At 40.2% G+C, this 20,134-nt stretch overlaps 1 protein-coding gene across 4 annotated transcripts in view; it reads right to left on the bottom strand.

Moving 5' to 3' along the window:
- ME2 (malic enzyme 2) overlaps positions 1–20,134 on the bottom strand; it is a 36,606-nt gene that overhangs the window by 7,303 nt on the left and 9,169 nt on the right. For all 4 annotated transcript variants that reach the window (XM_055699250.1, XM_027803590.2, XM_027803589.2 and 1 more), the window contains exons 3-13: positions 12,045–12,178; positions 10,537–10,686; positions 8,518–8,593; positions 7,597–7,758; positions 6,965–7,068; positions 6,506–6,615; positions 6,287–6,384; positions 5,139–5,252; positions 4,932–5,046; positions 3,293–3,435; positions 30–132 (exon numbers count right to left, since the gene is read on the bottom strand). In XM_055699250.1, coding sequence (XP_055555225.1) covers positions 30–132; positions 3,293–3,435; positions 4,932–5,046; positions 5,139–5,252; positions 6,287–6,384; positions 6,506–6,615; positions 6,965–7,068; positions 7,597–7,758; positions 8,518–8,593; positions 10,537–10,686; positions 12,045–12,178 — 1,309 coding nt within the window. The remainder of the gene's footprint in view (positions 1–29; positions 133–3,292; positions 3,436–4,931; positions 5,047–5,138; positions 5,253–6,286; positions 6,385–6,505; positions 6,616–6,964; positions 7,069–7,596; positions 7,759–8,517; positions 8,594–10,536; positions 10,687–12,044; positions 12,179–20,134) is intronic.

A 20,134-nucleotide genomic window follows, 5' to 3' on the forward strand; every position in this document is an offset into this window, starting at 1 on the left:
AATTAAAAGAAGAAAATTTTATTTATTACCTGGAAAAATATAAGCATTGTTTCCTTGGCCTGGTTTGAAGGTTCTTCCATCTTTCAAAGTCACCAGCTCGAAGGGACTGCCACTGGCAAACAAGCAACGGCCCTGTTAAACAGAGGAATAATCACAGTCAGGCAGCTTCTAAAAAGCCAACAGTTTGGAGCAATACAGTCATTATGAAATACAGGGACCCCACAGTCCTACAGCTGCCAGTCGGCTCTTGGACTGAGTCAGGAAGGTACTCAAGCACACAGCCAAATGCAAAAAGGCAAACGGCCCTGCTGAATGCAACTGGATTCAAGCACATACTTAAATCCCTTGCTGACTCAATCTCCACAATCCCAGAATGACTGCCACCAAACCCACCCTTTTCCAGTAGGGCCTGGAAGAGACATAAGCAAGTAAGCATCTGCATGTTTCTGCAGCTGCAGAACGTGTAGCGTTCCTGCAGCAAACATCTGGAAAGCAGAAGAGGCAAGCATACACATTGAATTGTGCAGCTTTCTAAGGAATGGAAGCCATCCATTTGTTTTATTATTCCTTGCTCTTTAAGACAGCAATGACTTAGAGGAACTACTCACACACAAAATAAAGTATTTGTGTGTTAACTATTTTTATAACCACGTATCAGGAACCATTGCCACAAGCCAGGACACACCACCGTATGGACTATACAAAGACAGCTGAATGATGGCCACTTCCAAAAGGAGACTGCAACAGAAGTACAGTAACAAAAGATCACTTATTTACTGATGGGTGGGAGAGTGAAGGGAGGGACTGCTGTATCATGTTTTTATTGCTGAGAGGTCTCAGAGGGGCGAATAATGCAGTTTCTTTTGAAAAGAATTTTAATCAGCACAAAAAACTAAAACAAATCCAGAGTTTGGAGTGTGAAATATACCCTCCAAATAAACGATCCTTTCCTTAAGCTGTAAACCCCCCTAAGCAACAAATCTTGACATTGTTTTGAGTAGGTTTAATAACATTATTTACATTTAAAGCTCCCCGGACCACTGCATTCGAGAACAAATTACCAAAGAAGCTAGGGACTTGGGAACTATGTTTGAATGTTAGGGCATACCCACAACAATAGTCTTTCTGCATAGGGAGCAAAATATACGGATGTATTTGAGGACTGGACCAAAAGACGAAAATTCAAACACAACAAAAGCCCACAACAATACACGGTGGCAGAGGGCACCAAAACATCATCAAGCTTTTACAGGTGCCACCTAGTGGAAAAAGAATAAGGAATAAAAGCTTAGTGACGATACCTTCATTTCTTTACTGACTTCCTAGTTTAGTCTAAGATTTTACACCAGCCAGGATCAGGCTACTCCCGAGGCCAGGAGACAGACACATAGGGCTGACAGCTCTTATCCCTAATTGCCTGACAAACTTTGTTAGTTAAACGACAAAGTGAAGTTGGGCAGGATTCTCTAGGTAATTACTGTACATTGAAGCGAAAAATGTTACACATTTTCGGAGGGCAAACTATAGGTAAAATGAATACATTTCAGAGAACTGAAGAGCATTAGGAAAACAAACATTAGGTATAGAGAAAAGTCTAACGAGCCAGAAACATTACAAAATTTATTAATAAGGACTGGAACAAAATTACATCCATTCGTTTACTGACCAGGAATATTGAATTGTTCAAATAACCCATGTCTAAATAATAACTTCCGGAAACTCCTGAATAAAAGGACATATCGATCCAATACAGGAAAAAAACAAAGACCCTCTCCCCATCTGGCACCAATTTTTTAAATAGCACCATGCTCACACAGGTACTTCAGTGAAGACATGTTATCAAACCTAAATCTAATCAGCACTGTCTTGCTTCTCCATCTGACAGCAACAACTACCCTGAGGTCCAACTCCTCGTGACTCAACACACTGCTATGAGGGAAAAAGTGAGCTTCTTCCCTTAAAACATCTGTTGCTCTGTTGATGTTAAATAAAAAGTGCACGCAAAAATGAGGCTGAGTCTCCCTCTAATGTGCTGCTGGCCTCCTTCAGCCATCAGGGATGCCAGTAATTTTTACATTTATTTATGCCAGCAAAAGGCTTCACTGTATAACCAACTCCTGTTTACTTTCTATCCAATATAATAGGAATTTAATTTTATATACTGAAACACTGCCCAACTCACTATTCTGGCTAATGCAAGATATCCAAGAGAATTTAAACCATCGACTTTTAGAAGCATTCTCATTTACTATTAAAAACTAAGGTCTAGATTTTGTCCTGAGGCTGTTACTCCTGCCTAGGGCTCAGCTCTGGAATTGCAGATCTCTTGTATCAAGAGTTGCCTCCGAGCTGATGGGCTCTATAACACAGAAGAGAATCCAGGAAGAGAAACTGGAGATGATGGAGCTCTACCCCTCCTAGGTTGAAGCTAACACCACTGAGGCAGTAATGGAAAGTGGAAACTGAGCCACACTACCAGTGAAAAGAATGGGTTCATAGTTCTGCATTAAGAAACAAGGAAAGATCTCCACTCACTCATTTTCACACCAGTCACTTGATTTTGGACTGTTTTTTTTTTTAAAAAAAAAAAAAAAAAAAAAGAGCGAGAGAAAAAAAGTAGTATTTTCATGAGCCTCACCCCTGAAGTCTTCAGGAAAGGCATCAATAGCCAGTTTGAAGTGTTAAAAGCTAGTGCCCTACCTGCCTGATGCTCCCCTGCCCCCATCTCTTTCCTCTCAGGCTCTCCTTAAAGATGATTAGTTTTATGTAAAAAGCTGTGCAGAAGGATAAAAGACTTGCTTCACTGAAGGTAAAAACCAAGGTCTGGATGCACTGGTGATAGTGTTATTAAAACAAACACCCCAAAACCCTGACCTCTGACCCTCCCCAAGTAGCCCACAGTGTAATGGCTTTGAGGTGCAGAACGAGGTGTGTTTATTCTTGTTTCACTCATTTCAGTGTTGTGTGGTGATGCCAGGTACGAGACACAGACATTGTGAGAGGGCAACACAAGGACAGAGGGCCATCACCAACTCCTGTGTTGGAAGCACAAGTCTTTACCCGTGCCATAACAAGATTTAGGCTATTCTAAGCTTTGCAAGGTATCGTTTAAAAATAAAGACTTCTTGTTGAATTGTCTCCATTTACATTTGCCAGATCACAAGAAAGATCTGTATTATTACATCAGTAAGTCCAAGTAATAATAAAATAATTGGACTTCTTGCTTTCTCACACTCAGTAAACAGTTCTGTCAGTAAGTGCCAGTAGGTCAACATTTCTAAACCTTACATACCTCTGTTAATGTATACGCTTCCTCTGCTGTGCATTCAGCTTTCACTGTAGGGTTACTTAGTGCAAATATTATGGGTCGCTCATTGATAGAGGCCATTGCTTTGATCACATCCTGAGAGAAGAGCCGCCCAGCTCCCGCAACTCCTGAAGCACATGGAAACACATAAAAAGAGAGTCAATACTTGACTGCCTCAGGGCAGGTGACAGTGACTGTAGATTAAGTTCATGTCACCCCTGAAGTCTCCCACTCAGAGCAAAGCATCACAGGCTTTTCTAACAGCAGGAGATAAAAACCAGGCACTGCTCTGCTGGTGGCTGGTTAAAATTCTCATTTTCACAGGAACATCTAATTAATGTGTTCCAAAAGCCTATTTTACATGGTTGGTTTTTTTGTATTGATCTGGGTAAAGAACACTTTTCACTGCCCTGGATAAGCAAGTGGGAACTCCAGGTTCTTCATTGATGATTCATCCTAGGGGAATTTTAACAATGCACATTCCCTTGATATTGGTATTCCTGACTGCACCCAAACACAGGGTACAAATACATCAAAATGATGTACATTTGTACACCTGCTACAAACTTCAAGGTAGCTACTCAGCCAAAAAACTGCCACCCCCCACCCCCCAAATACATCCTGTGCAAAGTAAATTGCAGAGTTGTACCAGGAAATACCTGTAATCCCATCTAATCCCTGCAAACAGCCACAGTTATGCATCGATACCTACGTATGTCAATGACCTAACAGGGATTGGTGGTCTGCAGGATGAAATGGTTCCTTCCAGCCACGCTGCTGGCAGATTCTGGCCACAGAAGCCGACTGGGGCAATTAATCCCAGAATGGTCAGCACTGGAAGTGCCCTCTGGAGACCATCTAGCCCAACCCCCTGCTGAAGCAGGTTCTCCTAGAGCAGGTTGCACAGAGCCATCTCCAGGCGGGTTTTGAACGTCTCCAGAGGAGGAGACCCCACAGCCCCTCTGGGCAGCCTGTCCCAGGGCTCTGCCACCCTCAAGGTGAAGAAGTTCTTCCTCACATTCAGGTGGAACTGCCAGTGTTGCAGTTTGTGCCCGCTGTCCCTTGCCCTGTCACTGGGCACCACTGAAAAGAGTCTGGCCCCGTCCTCCTGACACTTGCCCTTAAGATACTTGTATACACTGGTAAGATCAGGAAAAAACCCTCAGGTTAGGCAACTCCTGTAAAGCAGAAACCATGGTGTTTGTGACTGCCCTCTCCCTTGCCGCTGGTGTAGAGAACACGTCTAGGAAAAAGGTTACTACTTTTATTCCTGATTCTTAGTGTCCTTTGCTATAGTTTCAGTTCATCGTGGCCATGGAGCTCCTGAGAACATGCTCAGAGTTTTCCAAAAAAAGGTCCAACACCAGCTGGACAAGGACTAGAGGAAGCAGTTAACAAGGAACAGAAGATGCAGGAGGAGCACTACAGCTGCAGTGAAGGATGCACCGAGAGCTAACCTGCAGCTCAGTATATTTTCAAGCAGAAAACTGACCTCACATTTTTGTCTTATTTACCAGCAGAAACACAGATCACTGTCATCAACCTCCTTGGAACCATGTTAGCAAATTAAATGCTACAAATAACTAAATGATGGGAACACAGAAACAAAAATAACCTTACTTACCAATGATAGCTGAAGGCTGAAGTACATTCACTGCCTCTACAAATGTCTTTGGTATCTGCTCTGGAGCCTGATGTGTAAATGGTTCTTGATTGGAATCTACCTTTTGTTCTCGGCCCTATAGATAAAAAGTTGATTCTTTTGGTCAGAAGAACACAGAAATCACTGGCCATCTGTACTGTGGTATTTCAAGGCACGGTGCACCCTTACCTGAACCAATAAGCCATATTTGTCAAACATCCATATTCTCCTATAGGCTTCCTCAGCAGAAACACCACTTTCCATCATAGCCATAACAATGAGGTTGGCAATTCCCAGGGCAGCCTTGTGGATAAAAGGACTTTGATTTGTTACAAGTCACAAAAGAGGTCTGTCATCACAAACACCACCCTGTTCAAGATGCCCACAAAAAGTCTTTAGTAAGTCACCTCTGAAACACAAGCAATGTTTGCCTAGACAGGGGCAAACTCCTGGGATTCAACAGTGTCACATCTTTGAGGGAAAGAGAGGGGCAGCTCTTCTGGGTACCGTGCCTGTACCAGTTCAGCAGCCACAAAAAACCAGCCCAACCAGCAAGTTAGTGCTGCAGCCCTCTTGTCAAGAAACCACAGCGTAGTGTTTTGTGCCCAACTACTTTCTAAACCTCTCTCTGCTCCTGCTGCCTGTGATAAAGGCCTTTCAGAGAGAGGACAGAAAGTAGATGCTGGAAGTTCTCCCCTCCATGTCCCCTCTCTTGGCTTACTGCACACGCTTCTAAGTCTGGCAGGAGAAATAAGACAGAGGGAAGTGCAGAGCAGGGTTCAGTGCTCAGGCAACAACACAACACTGGCCAATTATTGTAATCAGGACCTTCCCCAGCTGGAGAAATTTTCGGCTAATTAAGTTATTTTGTCAGCACCATAGAAGCAATTTTGATGACATCCCAAGCAGCATGGTGCTGGTCCTGACACTGCTGCCCCAGTAACTAACAAGCATCTGCTACAAACAGCCACTGATTTAACCCGCTAAGAAAAATACTGTGTACTTCTCTCCAATGCTATAAAAATTAACAAGATGTTCTCACTCCTTTTCTTACTAAATCAGAATTTTATGGTAAATTCCCCTTCAACTACACACAAGTCCCTGATGCTTTTTTCAAGTGTATGTAAGAAGTGGAAAACTTGAGTCCCTGCAAATGTTAAACACCTTTCAAATAATCATCTTCCAGTAGGTAGTCCCTTCTATTAACATATTTCAGCTGGCCTTATATAAAAAGTTTTGCAATGGAATTCAGAGAATGTGAATCTCCACAAGTCCTACAGAACCAGAAAACACACAGTTAAATCTCTTGCTGCTCTAGAGCCCTTAAGAGAACTCACCTCTCCTGCTCCAAGGAATAGTACTTTCTGCTCTGCAAATGGTTTACCAATGGCTTTCTGTGCTGCCAGCAGTCCTGCCAAGGCCACTGAAGCTGTCCCTGTAAAAGTAATACAAACCTAAGGTAAGCTGAACAGATTTACATGGCAGATAATGGTTTTAGGCAAAGTTTCTGCATAGTAAGGAACATAATGATTAAGGAACATAAACAAAAGGTGTACCTTGAATATCATCATTGAAGGTACAATATTTCTCTCTGTATTTTCTTAAAAAACGAAAAGCATTGTGGTTTCCAAAGTCTTCGAATTGGATAAGTGTGTTCTGGCCATACCTACAGAACATGGCAAATATTCCTATCACTAGACACATAAAAGAAATGCAATCCTTTTGAAACAAATCCTGCACGTCATCAATTAACTTTGGAAGAGGATGTCCTCAGGCCTTTCACCGCTTAGAACAGTTCCATCTCCCTTCCGTGCATATTTAACAGATAACTACAAGCAGCATGTTCCAGGTCACAGAGAAAGTCACTACAGAGCCAGAAATAGAGCCACATCTCTTGACTTCTTCTAGTCCTACCCTTATTCCTTAAATGACTGTTTCAAGGACAGCGTGTTTGGGTTGGGGTTTTTTGCCAGCAGTTTTGGCCGTCCTCCTGTGCAGAACATTCAGTGTCATACCTGTCTGTAATGGCTTCCATAAATTCATCAATTAAGTCATCATACACCTGTGAGCGATCCCTTTTTTGGTATAGCCCCATATAAAATGGATCTTTTAAGAGTGTCTGAAAAAGAATAGATCAAACACAGCAGCAGGATGATTCACTTCCTCAATATACACTTTGCAGAGTTCACAGTAACATATTTCACACCAAAGATACTGCATTTATATAGCCACTGTAACTGCCTCCAGTCTATATCAATATTCAGTAATTTCAGCTGGGACTTGAGGATGGTGATGGCTGCTTTTAAAACAGAACAAATCAATACTGTGAACAATAAACTGCTTTAATAAATCTGATTCACATTTCCAGCTTCTAAAAGTCAGGTCAAACTGACTGTCTGTTTTACAGGGTTCCAGCATTCAAATTACTTCCAAATGTACCATTTCACTGACAAATCAACTGGCACTTTTCAGTCACTGATAGGTAACTGTATAGTGAATTCCAAATCATTTACCCTTACATAAAACATTTGGTTTTAACTTAAATCAAAAGTGCTCAAATAAAAATCTTCTCTTAAGTACTAAATACTCTTAAATAACTGCTTTTCATAGGGATAATTTATGGCAGGCAAAGTTCAGTCAAACTCACTGTATTATCAGTTCCAACGTCAATGCACACAGGCAAGCATTTATCTGGATGTATTCCTGCACAGGCTGTATACAAACACAGTTTTCCTACAGGAATTCCCATCCCATATACACCAAGGTCTCCAAGACCCAATATTCTTTCTCCATCAGTGACAACAACAGCCTGAAAACAAAAGCAGGTGAAATTATACATGACTACTGGAATCTATAAAGGTTAGAGCAATACCAGTTGTTGTTTTTCCAGGCAAAAATTCAGGTATGTTTGCACAGTCAAACAAAGAACAGATTGCAAGGAATGTTCTACTTGAAGCAATAATGCTTAATGTTAGAATCTGCTATGCTTCTTTTTCTTTGCTGAAATCCACTGCCCAAATCCTTGAAAGCTAAGCACCTAGGGAAGGATCCAAGCTGCTGTGTGGCACTCCAGCTTGTAACTTGGATTTATGATTTCCACTTACAAATCCAGACGTCAAAAAGTTTGTGTAAGTATCATTCACCTCATCTCTCCTTATGGTTCTTGACCCAACTGGGTCATCCAGGATTTAACAGCAAAATCTGGGCCTCCCAACTACCACTTCTGTGTCCTAAGCTGAGGACAAGATTGCCTCTGCTATGGCTGTGTAACACAGTAAGACCCAGAGGTGCATCCCTCAACACCTCCCCAAAAGGTGGAATAATGAAGTAAAATTAAAAAGTTTGGAAAGTCTGGTTCCAATCATTGCTGTTTACTCAAACCATAAACCTCATATTTAGGATAAAACGCTGCTCTTCAAGATATGCATTATCATCATTAGCTGTATTTTGCCATCACCGTCAAATACCCAAGGATACATTATTTAACATTTATATTTCCATCGAGTCCTAACAAGTCTTCAAGAAGTTCAACTGAGATTAAATAACTAGAAAAAAAGAATGGTAATACCTTAACGTCGTTCTCTGGCCAGTTGTTCACAATTGACCTTATATGGCCCCTGTCTGAGATAGAAATAAATAATCCTCTGGGGAAAAAAAAAAAAAAAAAAAGCAGAAATATTTTATAGGTGGCAACTGGAAAGTTCACCTTGCTTTGTAAAACTAAATATCAAACAGTACTATTTGCTTAAAATTGAAAGCATTGCAATCACTGCCATAAATCACTCAAAGGACACTTTCTAATAGAGAAGTCTATTTGGCTACTGTGACACTAAAATAAGAACTCAGGGAAAATACTTTCCATGATGCTACCTGGATTTTGCACTACTACAGATATTCACCTTCAATACCCCTGTGGGGCAGAACACCTCTGGTGTTAGCATCAGGCAGGATCTATGCTCCCCTGTAAGGACAGGAGAAGGGAATATGATCCTAGGCCTGGCTTTACCTTAGTGCCTATATATATAGTGTCTATTATACTATATAATATAAAATATTATATTGTATAATAGACATTATACAAGGTGAGGGGAAGGGAAGAGAAAGCCAGGGACTGAGCATACTGTCTTCTTCAAGACCAGGAGAACAGTGCTTCTCCCTGCTGAGTGCTTCTCCATGGGAACATGGGGGGGGAGGCAAAGGAGCAGAAAGGAGCAGAGGTGAATTGTCTGTATTTCTTCTGCTTGAGCAAGCCCTCTGCTGTTAGGAGGCTCAGCAGAGGTGGTAGCAGATAAATTACCAACACTTGGAAAGTGCTGGTGCTTGGAAAGAAAGGGGCACATCCTGAGTTCCAGTCCATGCTGCCATTTCTTCTACAGACAACTTCTAGAGGGCAACAGTTTTCAAACTGGTCTATAACACAGAGAGACATGGAAGAGGAAAGGAAGCATGTGAGAACTAAGAGTACATCTTTCACACCCCCTGCTCCATATCAGGAGCAAAACCGCTGGGTTTCTTACTGTCTTTATCACAGCAGCCACACTAGGCAGCCCAGTCCCCCTGGCAGCAATGGATTAGCCCTTCCTCCACCCAGCACTAAAGCCCTCAAGTGAGAGGGCTTTAGAGACACACGTTGAATTGCAGTGAGAGTATCATGGAAATGAGCCGAAATGACTGCCAGTCTGAAATGGTTTCCTCAACACAGCTAATAACCGGAATGGTTGTTCTGAAGTCACTGCTGAACCCAAACCACGATCCCAGTCAAGCACATTTACTGTGTCAGAATAACTGAAAGCTGACTCCTTGTAGCACAGCTTTAATATGGGGACTATCTGTACCCAAAAGAGTCCTCTGGGCTACCATGAGTCAAGCCTCTCTTCCTTCTTTGCCTGCATCTCTCTTTGGGCACTGCTTGCTGGCCCCTGCTCCTGCACCCAAGATGTCATGCTGTGCTGGTCTGCAGAACCTTGTGAGAATCTCTCCAGCACCGGGACCCTCTGCCATCAGCAGGAACATGTTCATCACAGCTTCAATTCTGCCAGAACCGCCGTTAGCCTGAGCTTCCTCCAGCAAATCTGCTGTATGGGCATGTGTGCACTTGTGTTTCTGCCTCTGTGCAGGCTGCATGCACAGGGGAATAGATTATAAACCTACCTGAAGTTACCCTTCTTGAACAGAGGGTGAGGCCAGATGACCTCCAAATATCCCTTTTGATCTACACTCTCCTCCAAATGCTCTATCCTGATAACATCTTCAGAATCACCGATGTGATTTTGAGAGTTGAGGAAAGCCACAGCGCTCCCCTCCGAATTAAAGAGCTGTATGGCATATAGGAAGAGTTGGAAATGGAGCTGAAGCCCTGCGCTTGTGGTATTTATGTGACACAGTACCACTTCTGTTTTCAAATATTCTGTTTTCCAATATAAACTAGGTCTTGAGATACTATATAATGAACTTTTACTGCCCTGAATTGGCACAAGTCTTGGGTAGGTGAATCCAAATGAAAATGAAGTAAAACATTTCCAAACCTCAGGCAAGTATAGAGAAAATTATAGTAAAAGTAGCAGCAATATGTATCTATTGCTCTTACTTTGGTCTCCTGAAGATGTGTCCATACTGGGAACAAGCAAGGCCTACTGTTGGTGTGTATACAATTGGCATTAACCGCTCAATATCATCTTGTAATACCCTATAGAATAATTTTTCATTTCTCTCTTGGATTCCCATTATGTAGATATACCTGAAATTAAGCAAAAGAAAAAAAACCCACTAGTTACTGTTTCACATTTATGCTTCTTTAAAACAATGTGAAAAATGTCAAAGCAAAAACCCAGATTTCCTTCATATTATTTCTTCATGAAATCCCTGCTTCCACTCAAGTTGGGCTATAAGCGCTAAACAAAAGTTGGAGAATAGAGAGCAGCAGTACTAAAAAGCCAAAATAAAAATACTGGATATGACATACCATGCATGCTAACAAGTTAATGCGCCAGCATGCACTGTGGTAAAAGATAACCCATGGATTTATTACAGGATGCAGCTGGGAGTCTCATTACTGTTGAAAAAAAATTCAGTGCAAGAATTTTTCATCCAAAAAAAAGTGAGGTCCTTACAGGAAGGTCTTGTTAATCCTAACATTAACACAGTTGTAAAACAAATTAACTCCTAACAAAAGGTCCATTTTGAAGGACTTACCTAGGTATGTAAATTAAACCTGCATTTTTGCAAATTTACCTACCAACCCACTGTGTATCAGTTGTAACGCAGTCTTGCTAACCCAACAACATAATGATAATGAATTAGCGATCTGTCTTAGGCTACAGCAACCAGGCACTTTGCCAATACACATGACATGACTGTTTCAGATCAGCAAGTGACACGATGTTGATTTAAAAGTCATCTTTTGGTTTTCATGAGAACAAAAGAGTTTTGATGTGGTCCAGTAAGCCTCAACCCATTCCAGCACCCCCTCACCTTTAGGAGACTGCACATTTTTACAGGCAGATACACATAGGCTTATATGAAAACAGGAACAGGACACTAAAAACATGCCATTCTAAAAAAGCCCAAACAATCAAAATCCTTCGCATTTTTTTTTACCAAACCAGTGAGTTAAAAAAAATTAATATAAAACAATTACATTGTGAGACTCAAAATTCTAATTCTGTAATTCCTTTCTAGCAGTAACCACTGCATATGATAAAGTTTTTGATACCTAATTATTAAACCCTCAATTTACCTTCTCACTTTTTTTTTAGCATGCACTCCCCCCCTTGCAGTTGTGTGCTGTAACAACCTGCCACCCAAATCCTACATATTACAGAAATACATATTACAGCAAGGTTTGCCACTTTGTGCACATTCTTTATTCTTATTTTATGACTGCAGAACATAAGAAAAAAAAGCTCCCCAACCTCATTTAGCCACATGATGAATGCATGATTGAGGAAAGCAGTTTTCTCTGTGAAAATGAAAATAACCTCCAACAACTGAAAAACCCAGTGGAGGCACAGAAACCTTGTTTGGTTATCCCTATCCAATATTTTACAGCAATTTCCATTTACTTGCATGACAAAACAAAGCCAGAAGGGTGCTTACTTTTCCAAGGGGTCAGTCATTTTTGCCAAATTCTTATGGAAGCGTAAGGCTTGAATATCTTGTGTCTCTATTTTAGGAGGTAGAAGTCCTTGCAATCCAAGCAGTTGTCGTTCATGTAATGTAAAGGCCATACCCTGAAAACAAAGAGAGGTGAGAAAGACTTTTCAGCTTTTCCTCTAGCATTTCTGTTTAGAATGTATTTCTATTTGCCATTTCTGACTATCAACTGCATTCTTTTCTCATTGCAGGTGACGCAGCTGCCAGGGTTTGGATATGTTTGCCTCTGCTGAGGTCCTCTCTAACCTTTGTGGGTATCCCTTCTGACCACCGCTTTTCCACATCTCTAAGACCTCATGCCCTATGCCAGATTTCATTTTGCTCTGTGAAATTTGCAAACAACTAGGAGATCCCATTGCAGAAAGGCTAAGGTTTAAAAGTAAAATACCAGCTGCTTCTTGATTTGTTTCATAGGAACATAAGGTAGACAAAGATCATGTGGGTCACCCAGTCTGGTCCCTACAATCACAGGCAGTAACCTTTAGTCCACAGAGGTTTACCTGAATTGTTCTGTTTGCTGCTTTTTTTTATGTACTTTCAGTAACTTTCAGATCTGTCTGGATTACTGAATTGCCCTAATGCTTCTATTGAGATGACAATTCAACCCAAATCCTTCATTTTTACTTGGGGATAAAACTAATCTGTCTTCAGTTGTAGTTTCATCCTACCAAAAAGCATCATTTGTAACAAGTTAAGTTTCAGAAGAGTTAAAGTGCAAAAATATCCCACCATTTCCATTCTTTTCTGTTTCAAAGTGGATGAAGAGTTTGTTATTTAAATACTAATTTGAGTTATTTAACAATAACACTCATTAAAATTGGCTTTTCACTTGATACACAAAACAGCCTGCTGCGAGCTACCTGCTAACAACAGAGACTTGACAGGCCTCTTCATGGGGCAGTTAACTCCTAGGTGTAACTTTGCAAAACATTAACTGATCCGAGTCCAGATTCACCGCCGACCTGTCTCAAAGTGCTGACCCCATTTCTGACAACAATTGACCTCACTTTAAGTTTGCCACTTCCAAAAGAGCAATGATAAATTTCCTCATTTCAGTTCATCCAACTGGGTCAGTTCAGTGAATGATTAAATCAATATTTGTAAACGCAGGAGCTGAAAACCCAGGAAAGCCTTTGCTGTGCCAAGGCTGTGCATCAATCCGTAAGCAAAAGCAGAATCTGAAAGGGAAATGTCTTCTAGTTGCAATGGTTTGAAAGAGATAAAAACAAGAAACAGCTCTGCTCACAGACAAACACTTCCTTTGTTCACTAAAGCAGCTAGACTAAAAAACAAGTGCGCGTTTTCTCAAATTTCCCCACACTGGCAGCAGATTCTTACTGCCAAGCTAAAAAAAAAAAAAAGTTTAAAAAGCTTTGCAAGATTTATTTTATACCTTGTAATTACAATCATAAAAAATCATACAAAAATCCTCCTGCAATCAGATAGATCACAAGAAAAAAAGTAGTATTTTCCCACTTTAGAATAAGACATAAATACATATATATATATTTTCACCTCTACTTGAATAGACTTTCACAGGTATTCATGGAAAACATGCCTATTTACAAAAGATCTCTCATAATCTCTTTAGAGATTATACAGTGTAATTCAGCACACTTGAATGGTTTATAACCAATACAACTACTCCCTAGGAAAAAACATAATATTTTTACATAGTTTTTCTCCTTGCTTATTTAAATCACATTTAATATCAATTATTTTGGCTACACTGATTTAAGCAGCCACCTGCTTTTCTGTACTAATTCTATACTACGTTTTAAAATAATGAAATACTTAGAAAAAAGTTAGGAAGAAAAACAGAACAAAACCAAAAAAACTTCAGTATATCACAAAAAACACTTGCAAATACTTTCTTGGGAAAAAAAGTATTTAACCCTAAACTAGATCAATCTTTTTATTTCTGACAACCTTCCATGTAATAGATTTGACATTACTGAACTCAATTTATCCTTTTTCTACAAGTCTTTTTTCTACTGAGTCATCCGCAAACCATTGTTTTCTTTCCTCATGTAATTCTTATTCTCAAGTAGCCTTCCAATATTGTCTGTAAATAAATTTCAGATGACAGCTTATTCCTGAACTCTTTACCCTTGCTGCTGGTCTTTTGCTGGGTGTAACAGTCACTTTACCCATGTGGTAATTCTGAAAATTCACTTGAATAATCCAAAAATTCCACTGAGAACACAACCATGCAAGGAACAACAGCATGAGAAAAAAATAAAAACACCACAAGGAACACACGCTGAATGCCATAATTTTTTCACTATGCTGCAAAGGATCTGCTTTAGTTTCACTTCTGCGCACTTCACAGGAATATTGAAAGATTCTCTGGGAATGTAAATGCATCTTCCAAAGTTGCCTGGAAGTGAACCATGCAAACACATCTCTCAGCAATCTTCCCCTTTTCCTTAACTACTACCTGATTTGTTACCATCAGCAGCTTGTATCTTTTTAAAACAACTGTTTCTCAACACAATTTGCTGTGCAAGGGACTTAGGATACAAAGCTGAATACAGCTGGTAAACATCTGTAATATTTTGACTGTTACTTTAGGCACTACAAAAACATTAATACCAAAATATTTACAATATTAAGGAGGAGGAATAAAAAAAGCTTTGTCTCTTTCCAGAGGATATATAAACCTTGGTCAGTAAAGCCATTAATGTCACTAGTTTAAGGCGTATCAAAGGTCAGAATCCCTTCAGTGGTAGCACACTGGCTACATCGACATTTTACTCTAAACTAGCTGAAATACCTCACTAGCAAAACCTATGTCCTCCCCAACAGAAACTCTCAATTCCCTTAAAAATAAAGTCTACCTAATTTCTAATTTCCACTATTAGCATGACGCTGCGCCATGGCTTTTCCTTAATTTCCCTGTCCAGTGAAACCAGTGACCTTGAACCATCTGGGTCCTGAATAACATCAAAGAAGCCCCGAGGTTAGTACCAAGCCAAACAGCTATAATCTTTATTCAGTTTATTCACATTTTTTCCAGTCTATAGGCAACCTGGACTTTCAGGGTATCTGGAACTGCAGTAACATTAAACACTGAATTTTTTTTAGTAGTACTGAAGTACTTCCAGCTTTTATTCCATGAAGATTAGATTTTACCACATTAAAAGACGCTTTAATTTCTGTCCAGGCCTACCTCAGCAATCTGAATGTCATCAGCTTCCATACAGAAATCTAATCCTCATTCCAACTAGAACACAAGTTTAGTCCAGAGCAGCACTATAAAAAAACCCAGAGACCTTCCAACACTTGCTGTACTCCCTCCCATTCATTATCTTTGTCCACGACCATCAGCAACCCCGTGTTCTGGATTTGGGATTGCAGCTTGCTTCCCATACAGCACCTGGCAGGATAGAGATGTTCCTTAAACCAGCGTGCCTAGGAGCTGCAGTATTACAGATTTCCTGGCCTCTTCTCTCATTCTATAAACCCCAGTACAGTCTGACAGAACCAGAGATCAGGTTCCAGTGAATTAGGAGGCACTCAGCACTTTGCACTGGGACTGATGTCCTCAAAGGCACTTAAGATCCCAGGACCTTCTTAAGGGCCAATTTCCCTCTGGTTTCTTCTGGGATTAAATGCTTAAATACTGTAATGATTCAGGTTTAAGTCACAGGTTTTGGTTTCCTTTGACCCATAGTGCTAGGTGTCCTTTCTGAGCCTTACGCGCTGACTTTCACTTAGATTAGCTTCCTTAATCCTCTTTACAGCTCAGAAAAAAACAGGTGTCCTTTCTAAAATAGTCCAGATAAAGCAGGAAGCGAATCTAGGAGAAACCCCAGCATACTTCAAAGACCACAAAGGGATTAATTAACACACATGGACAAATTTCTTGCAACAAAACCAACATACCACTGGGGGGAAGAAAAGAAAAAAGGCAAGTAAAATGAAGTGTTGTCTGCTTTGTACTTAAGATAAGCTCACATTGCATCACCACATACTGTGCCTTTAATCCACATACTATCTGGCACTGGGACCTCACTTTCGCCCTAACAACTGGGCTCTACTACATCAAGTCAGTGGTGCTATAAATACCAGCATACAAAAATTCTAGTTGCCTACTTTGCATGAAGGTGAATGGGAGACCTGAAGCCTGCAAGCATTGATTTTTATAACACCACTAAGTAATACTGAGAGGTTTCTGAGCAGAGAAGTACTAGAAGAACATTTTCCCCCCCTGCAAATTCTTGCAAGCATATGTATAGAAGGGGATATTTTCAACTGGTATCATAAAAGCTCTCAAGCATTCTGAAAACCTGTATGGTTTATAACAAAAACCCCATTCAAACCGATAAAGATGTAAATGCAGAATATATCCAAACATGCCATTGTTTGGAAAATTAGTTGGCCTACTCCACAGGGAAGAGTTAATCAAGTGGTTTTCATGTAATTTCTAATCATTATTATAACATATTCAGCAGTATAGAGTAGCCTTTGAAGTAGCATCATGGACATTTTTGAAATAAAGTAGATTTTATGTTGGATTGTGGCTGCTTCTTTTAACTCTGCTTCCTTTTGCCAAATCATAAAGTTCACTGTTGTGTAACATGTCTCCACTGCAAATTAATAAAGTCCACTCATATGAACCAAAGGTGTATTTGCTATCTCAACCACAGATTCAAAGTTTCTCCGTGTTTATGAGAACAGTGTAGAATATGGGAATCTTCTTTGATTTCTTTCCTCCTCCACTTTTTTAAAACTCAATTTCGTATCTTTATTCTTCCAGAAACAGCATAGTTTATATACTAGAGGGTGTGGCTGATACAGCACAGCAATCTAACCCTCCTGAACCGTGAAATGACCCAAACCTTCCCAGGTTATTCAGCCTTTAAAGACCTGAGTCTCTCTGCAGACAAAGATGCCACCAGTCCTTGCACCGCCTCTGCATGTGTGGAACCAGATGCAAATCACTTTGGCTGCTGAACCACACTATAGCTCACCCGCAGCAGCTCTCATTTACTAATGATGGGGCTTCAATTTAAAGCATTCCCCTGTAGCAAATGGGAAAGAGTCGGAAACAGAAAGCCTTTACACACCAGCAAGAAAGCCCCCCAGCCTCTCCAGGGTTTGTTTTCAAGCACCAATGGTTACAGTAAAGCTGTATATTGCAGATCATGAGCACGATGACTGAAATGGTTCATCTACACCATATAGCATCCCTGAATACCTTAGTCTGACATTTCATCAGACTGCTTTTTTTCTAACTGAGCAGATAATGTTGCTTTTGTTCTCCTTTAATGGTATTCAACTTAGAATAAAAAAAACAAAAGAAAAAGAAAAAAAAACCCAAGAGAGCTTCCTTCCTTCTTCCACCCACCATCCCAGCGGCTCACAAGTCCTAAGCAGAATAGCTGATCTAAGTTAAATGAGGTGCAATACTACCTTCCACCTTTGGCACCTTTTCAGAGAGACCAGATAAAAGCTGGTTAGAGATTAAACAGTTCCATCTTTCCACATTTAATTCCCTTTAAAAGCATGCAGATCTCAAGGAAGCTGAGAAAAGCTGCAGAAGCAGCAGACGCACGACCAAGCCACCTCCACTCAACAATCTCTCTATCTCCAAACCAGCTGGGCAGAACACAAACTTGTGGCAGGCCTTCTGGCCTGGGGGTGTGTGTACACCCAAGGAAACTAGCGGTTTCTATCAGGTTTCTGCCTTCTAAGATCTTTCTTTGCAACTGATTAGAAACTGCTGGTAGTAGTATTTCAAGCACTGCATTTCCTAGTGACATGACAATTACCATTTGCAATACATCTCCACATCCTGTTTTATCCTGGTTTCCCCAGGAAGGCAGACAGGCATTGCATATTGTACGCCCTGGCTGCTCAACCCAACTGACACCATTTAAAAAGTATTAAAATAAATCAAATGTGTCAAAAACCAGCATGGTGACAAAGGGCTATGGAAGGGGAAATGAACATCTGCTTTTAAATCTTCCAAGTTCATACAACCCTTCTTCACATTCTCTTGTCCCATCCTATTTATTTTGTCCAACTAGCTGTACCTTTTTTTGGGGGGGGGGGTTGTTAGGTTTTTATTCTGTATTGGAAACACACTGTTCAGGTATCTGCCAAAAGTCAGGGTGGTCATGTACACCTTTGTTTAGAGAATCAGTTTTCTCAACTAAGCTAATCTATCAAGAGTAAGGCTGAAATAAATTGGGCTGGAAAAGCTGGGAATGAACACAGATGAAACTGTGATGAATGCTCTAGCTCAATACAACATTTGAGAAGATGACCACCCATATGGAAAATGAGACACAAGGACAGTTCCTCAGGAAACAGTCTGGGATTAAACTGCCACTTGCAGCACCATCACTGAATTATTATTAAAAATGTATCATGTATTCCTATGCACATGTGCCCAAGCATATACATAAATACAAATATATGTGTGTGTGTTTAATACAATGTCTTGAAGGTATTTGCTGAAGCTAAAAATTTGAGAGGCATTGTCAGTGCAGGAAAAGGATATTAAGGAATGAAACAACCAAACAACATTGAGGAACAGAGTAATAGAAAAAGGGCTAATGGAATGTACTGCACAAAATACAGTCACACACTTAGGGAGTAACAAGAACTAATGCCACAACGTAGAAACATCAGCAACTAAAATACAGGAAGCATCACAAATTAGTTAGAGTCACAAATTTGCTGCAAGCACACAGAAAGCAAGCATATGAATAATGTTACAGATCATGTATTTCCAGTGAAGATAAACATTCTGATGCACTCTACATGGCAGAACGGACATCACCAGCGTCAGGGATCATCTACTCACGCATCACCTGTTCTGTGTTGGAAAAAGAAATCCTGGCCCTTGAGCGAGAATCCAAAGCACTACCACAATATACATAACATCTTAACTGTCAGTACTAAACAAATGAGATTGTCCTAACTGTTCTAAGTGCCCAAGAAGCTTAAAATGCTGACTTGGCACAGTAGGGATCTCCAGCAGAATAAAAGGTCCTGAAGTCAATTAACTGTAATTTGAATCCCTGTCAGAGAGCAGAAATCAAACATCATGGAAGACTGGAAACATACACAGATGCCAGCAATGCAGTTACAGTAGGTTCTGCAATTGTTTGGCTGCAACAGCAAGGGCATTACTGAGATACTTCATGACCTTTTCTGAGCCACTCTAACAATAAACGTTTGAAAGCTGGCCTTCAAACTTAAAACCCCAAACCTGCTGATATAGGTATAGTATGCACCTGCAAAAGGTAAGGATGGGAAAGAAAAAAAAATAAATGGTACAAGAAAAACCTGCTCCAATGACAAAGAACAAAGAGCAGATTAATCTGCACAAGAGGGAAGGGGTGGTTTTCTGTTAGTGAAGCTGCCATCTTGCAGCTCTTATTTTAGGGCCCACATATATTAAAGGAGACCAAACGTTCTGTAGAGTTGATAGGGACTATAAAAAATAAACATAAGCAACTAAAACACAAGTCATAAAATGACAATCTCAATAAGCTGTCAGCAAGAGATAAAGCCCTTTATCTATGCCTGTATGAATATGAGGTATATATGCATGAGGCACTGTGGGCAAGAAAAGCACAAAGGGTAAAGTACTCTGCATATTTAGTCAATCATTTATTTCTCTGCTGAATTTCCAAAATACATTTCTATACAGATACTGCATCCAATATCAAGCAGTTACCACTTCACTAGCTTACAGATCCATTCCAACAGGTGTCACCCTTAACAGCAGACTGATGCAGAGCCAAACAAACATGGGAAGTTTTTTTCCTCTCACAAGTATAATTTCTTGGTGACATTCAGAAGTTTAAAAAAATCAACTGCTATTAATACACAGCTCACTGCTCTTCCCTTCTCCTCAAAAATAAAAAAGGCATTAAAAATACTGCATTGTGCTCAGTTCACCAGAGAATTCCAGGCTTAAAACAAAACAAGAATTAGAAAGATATTACCACTAGAAAAACAGTAAGAAATGACCTATTGTTTTTGTTTCTGAATACTGTTGGATAATCAGCACT

The sequence above is a fragment of the Falco cherrug genome, chromosome Z, assembly GCF_023634085.1.
Source record: "Falco cherrug isolate bFalChe1 chromosome Z, bFalChe1.pri, whole genome shotgun sequence".
NCBI lineage: Eukaryota > Metazoa > Chordata > Aves > Falconiformes > Falconidae > Falco > Falco cherrug.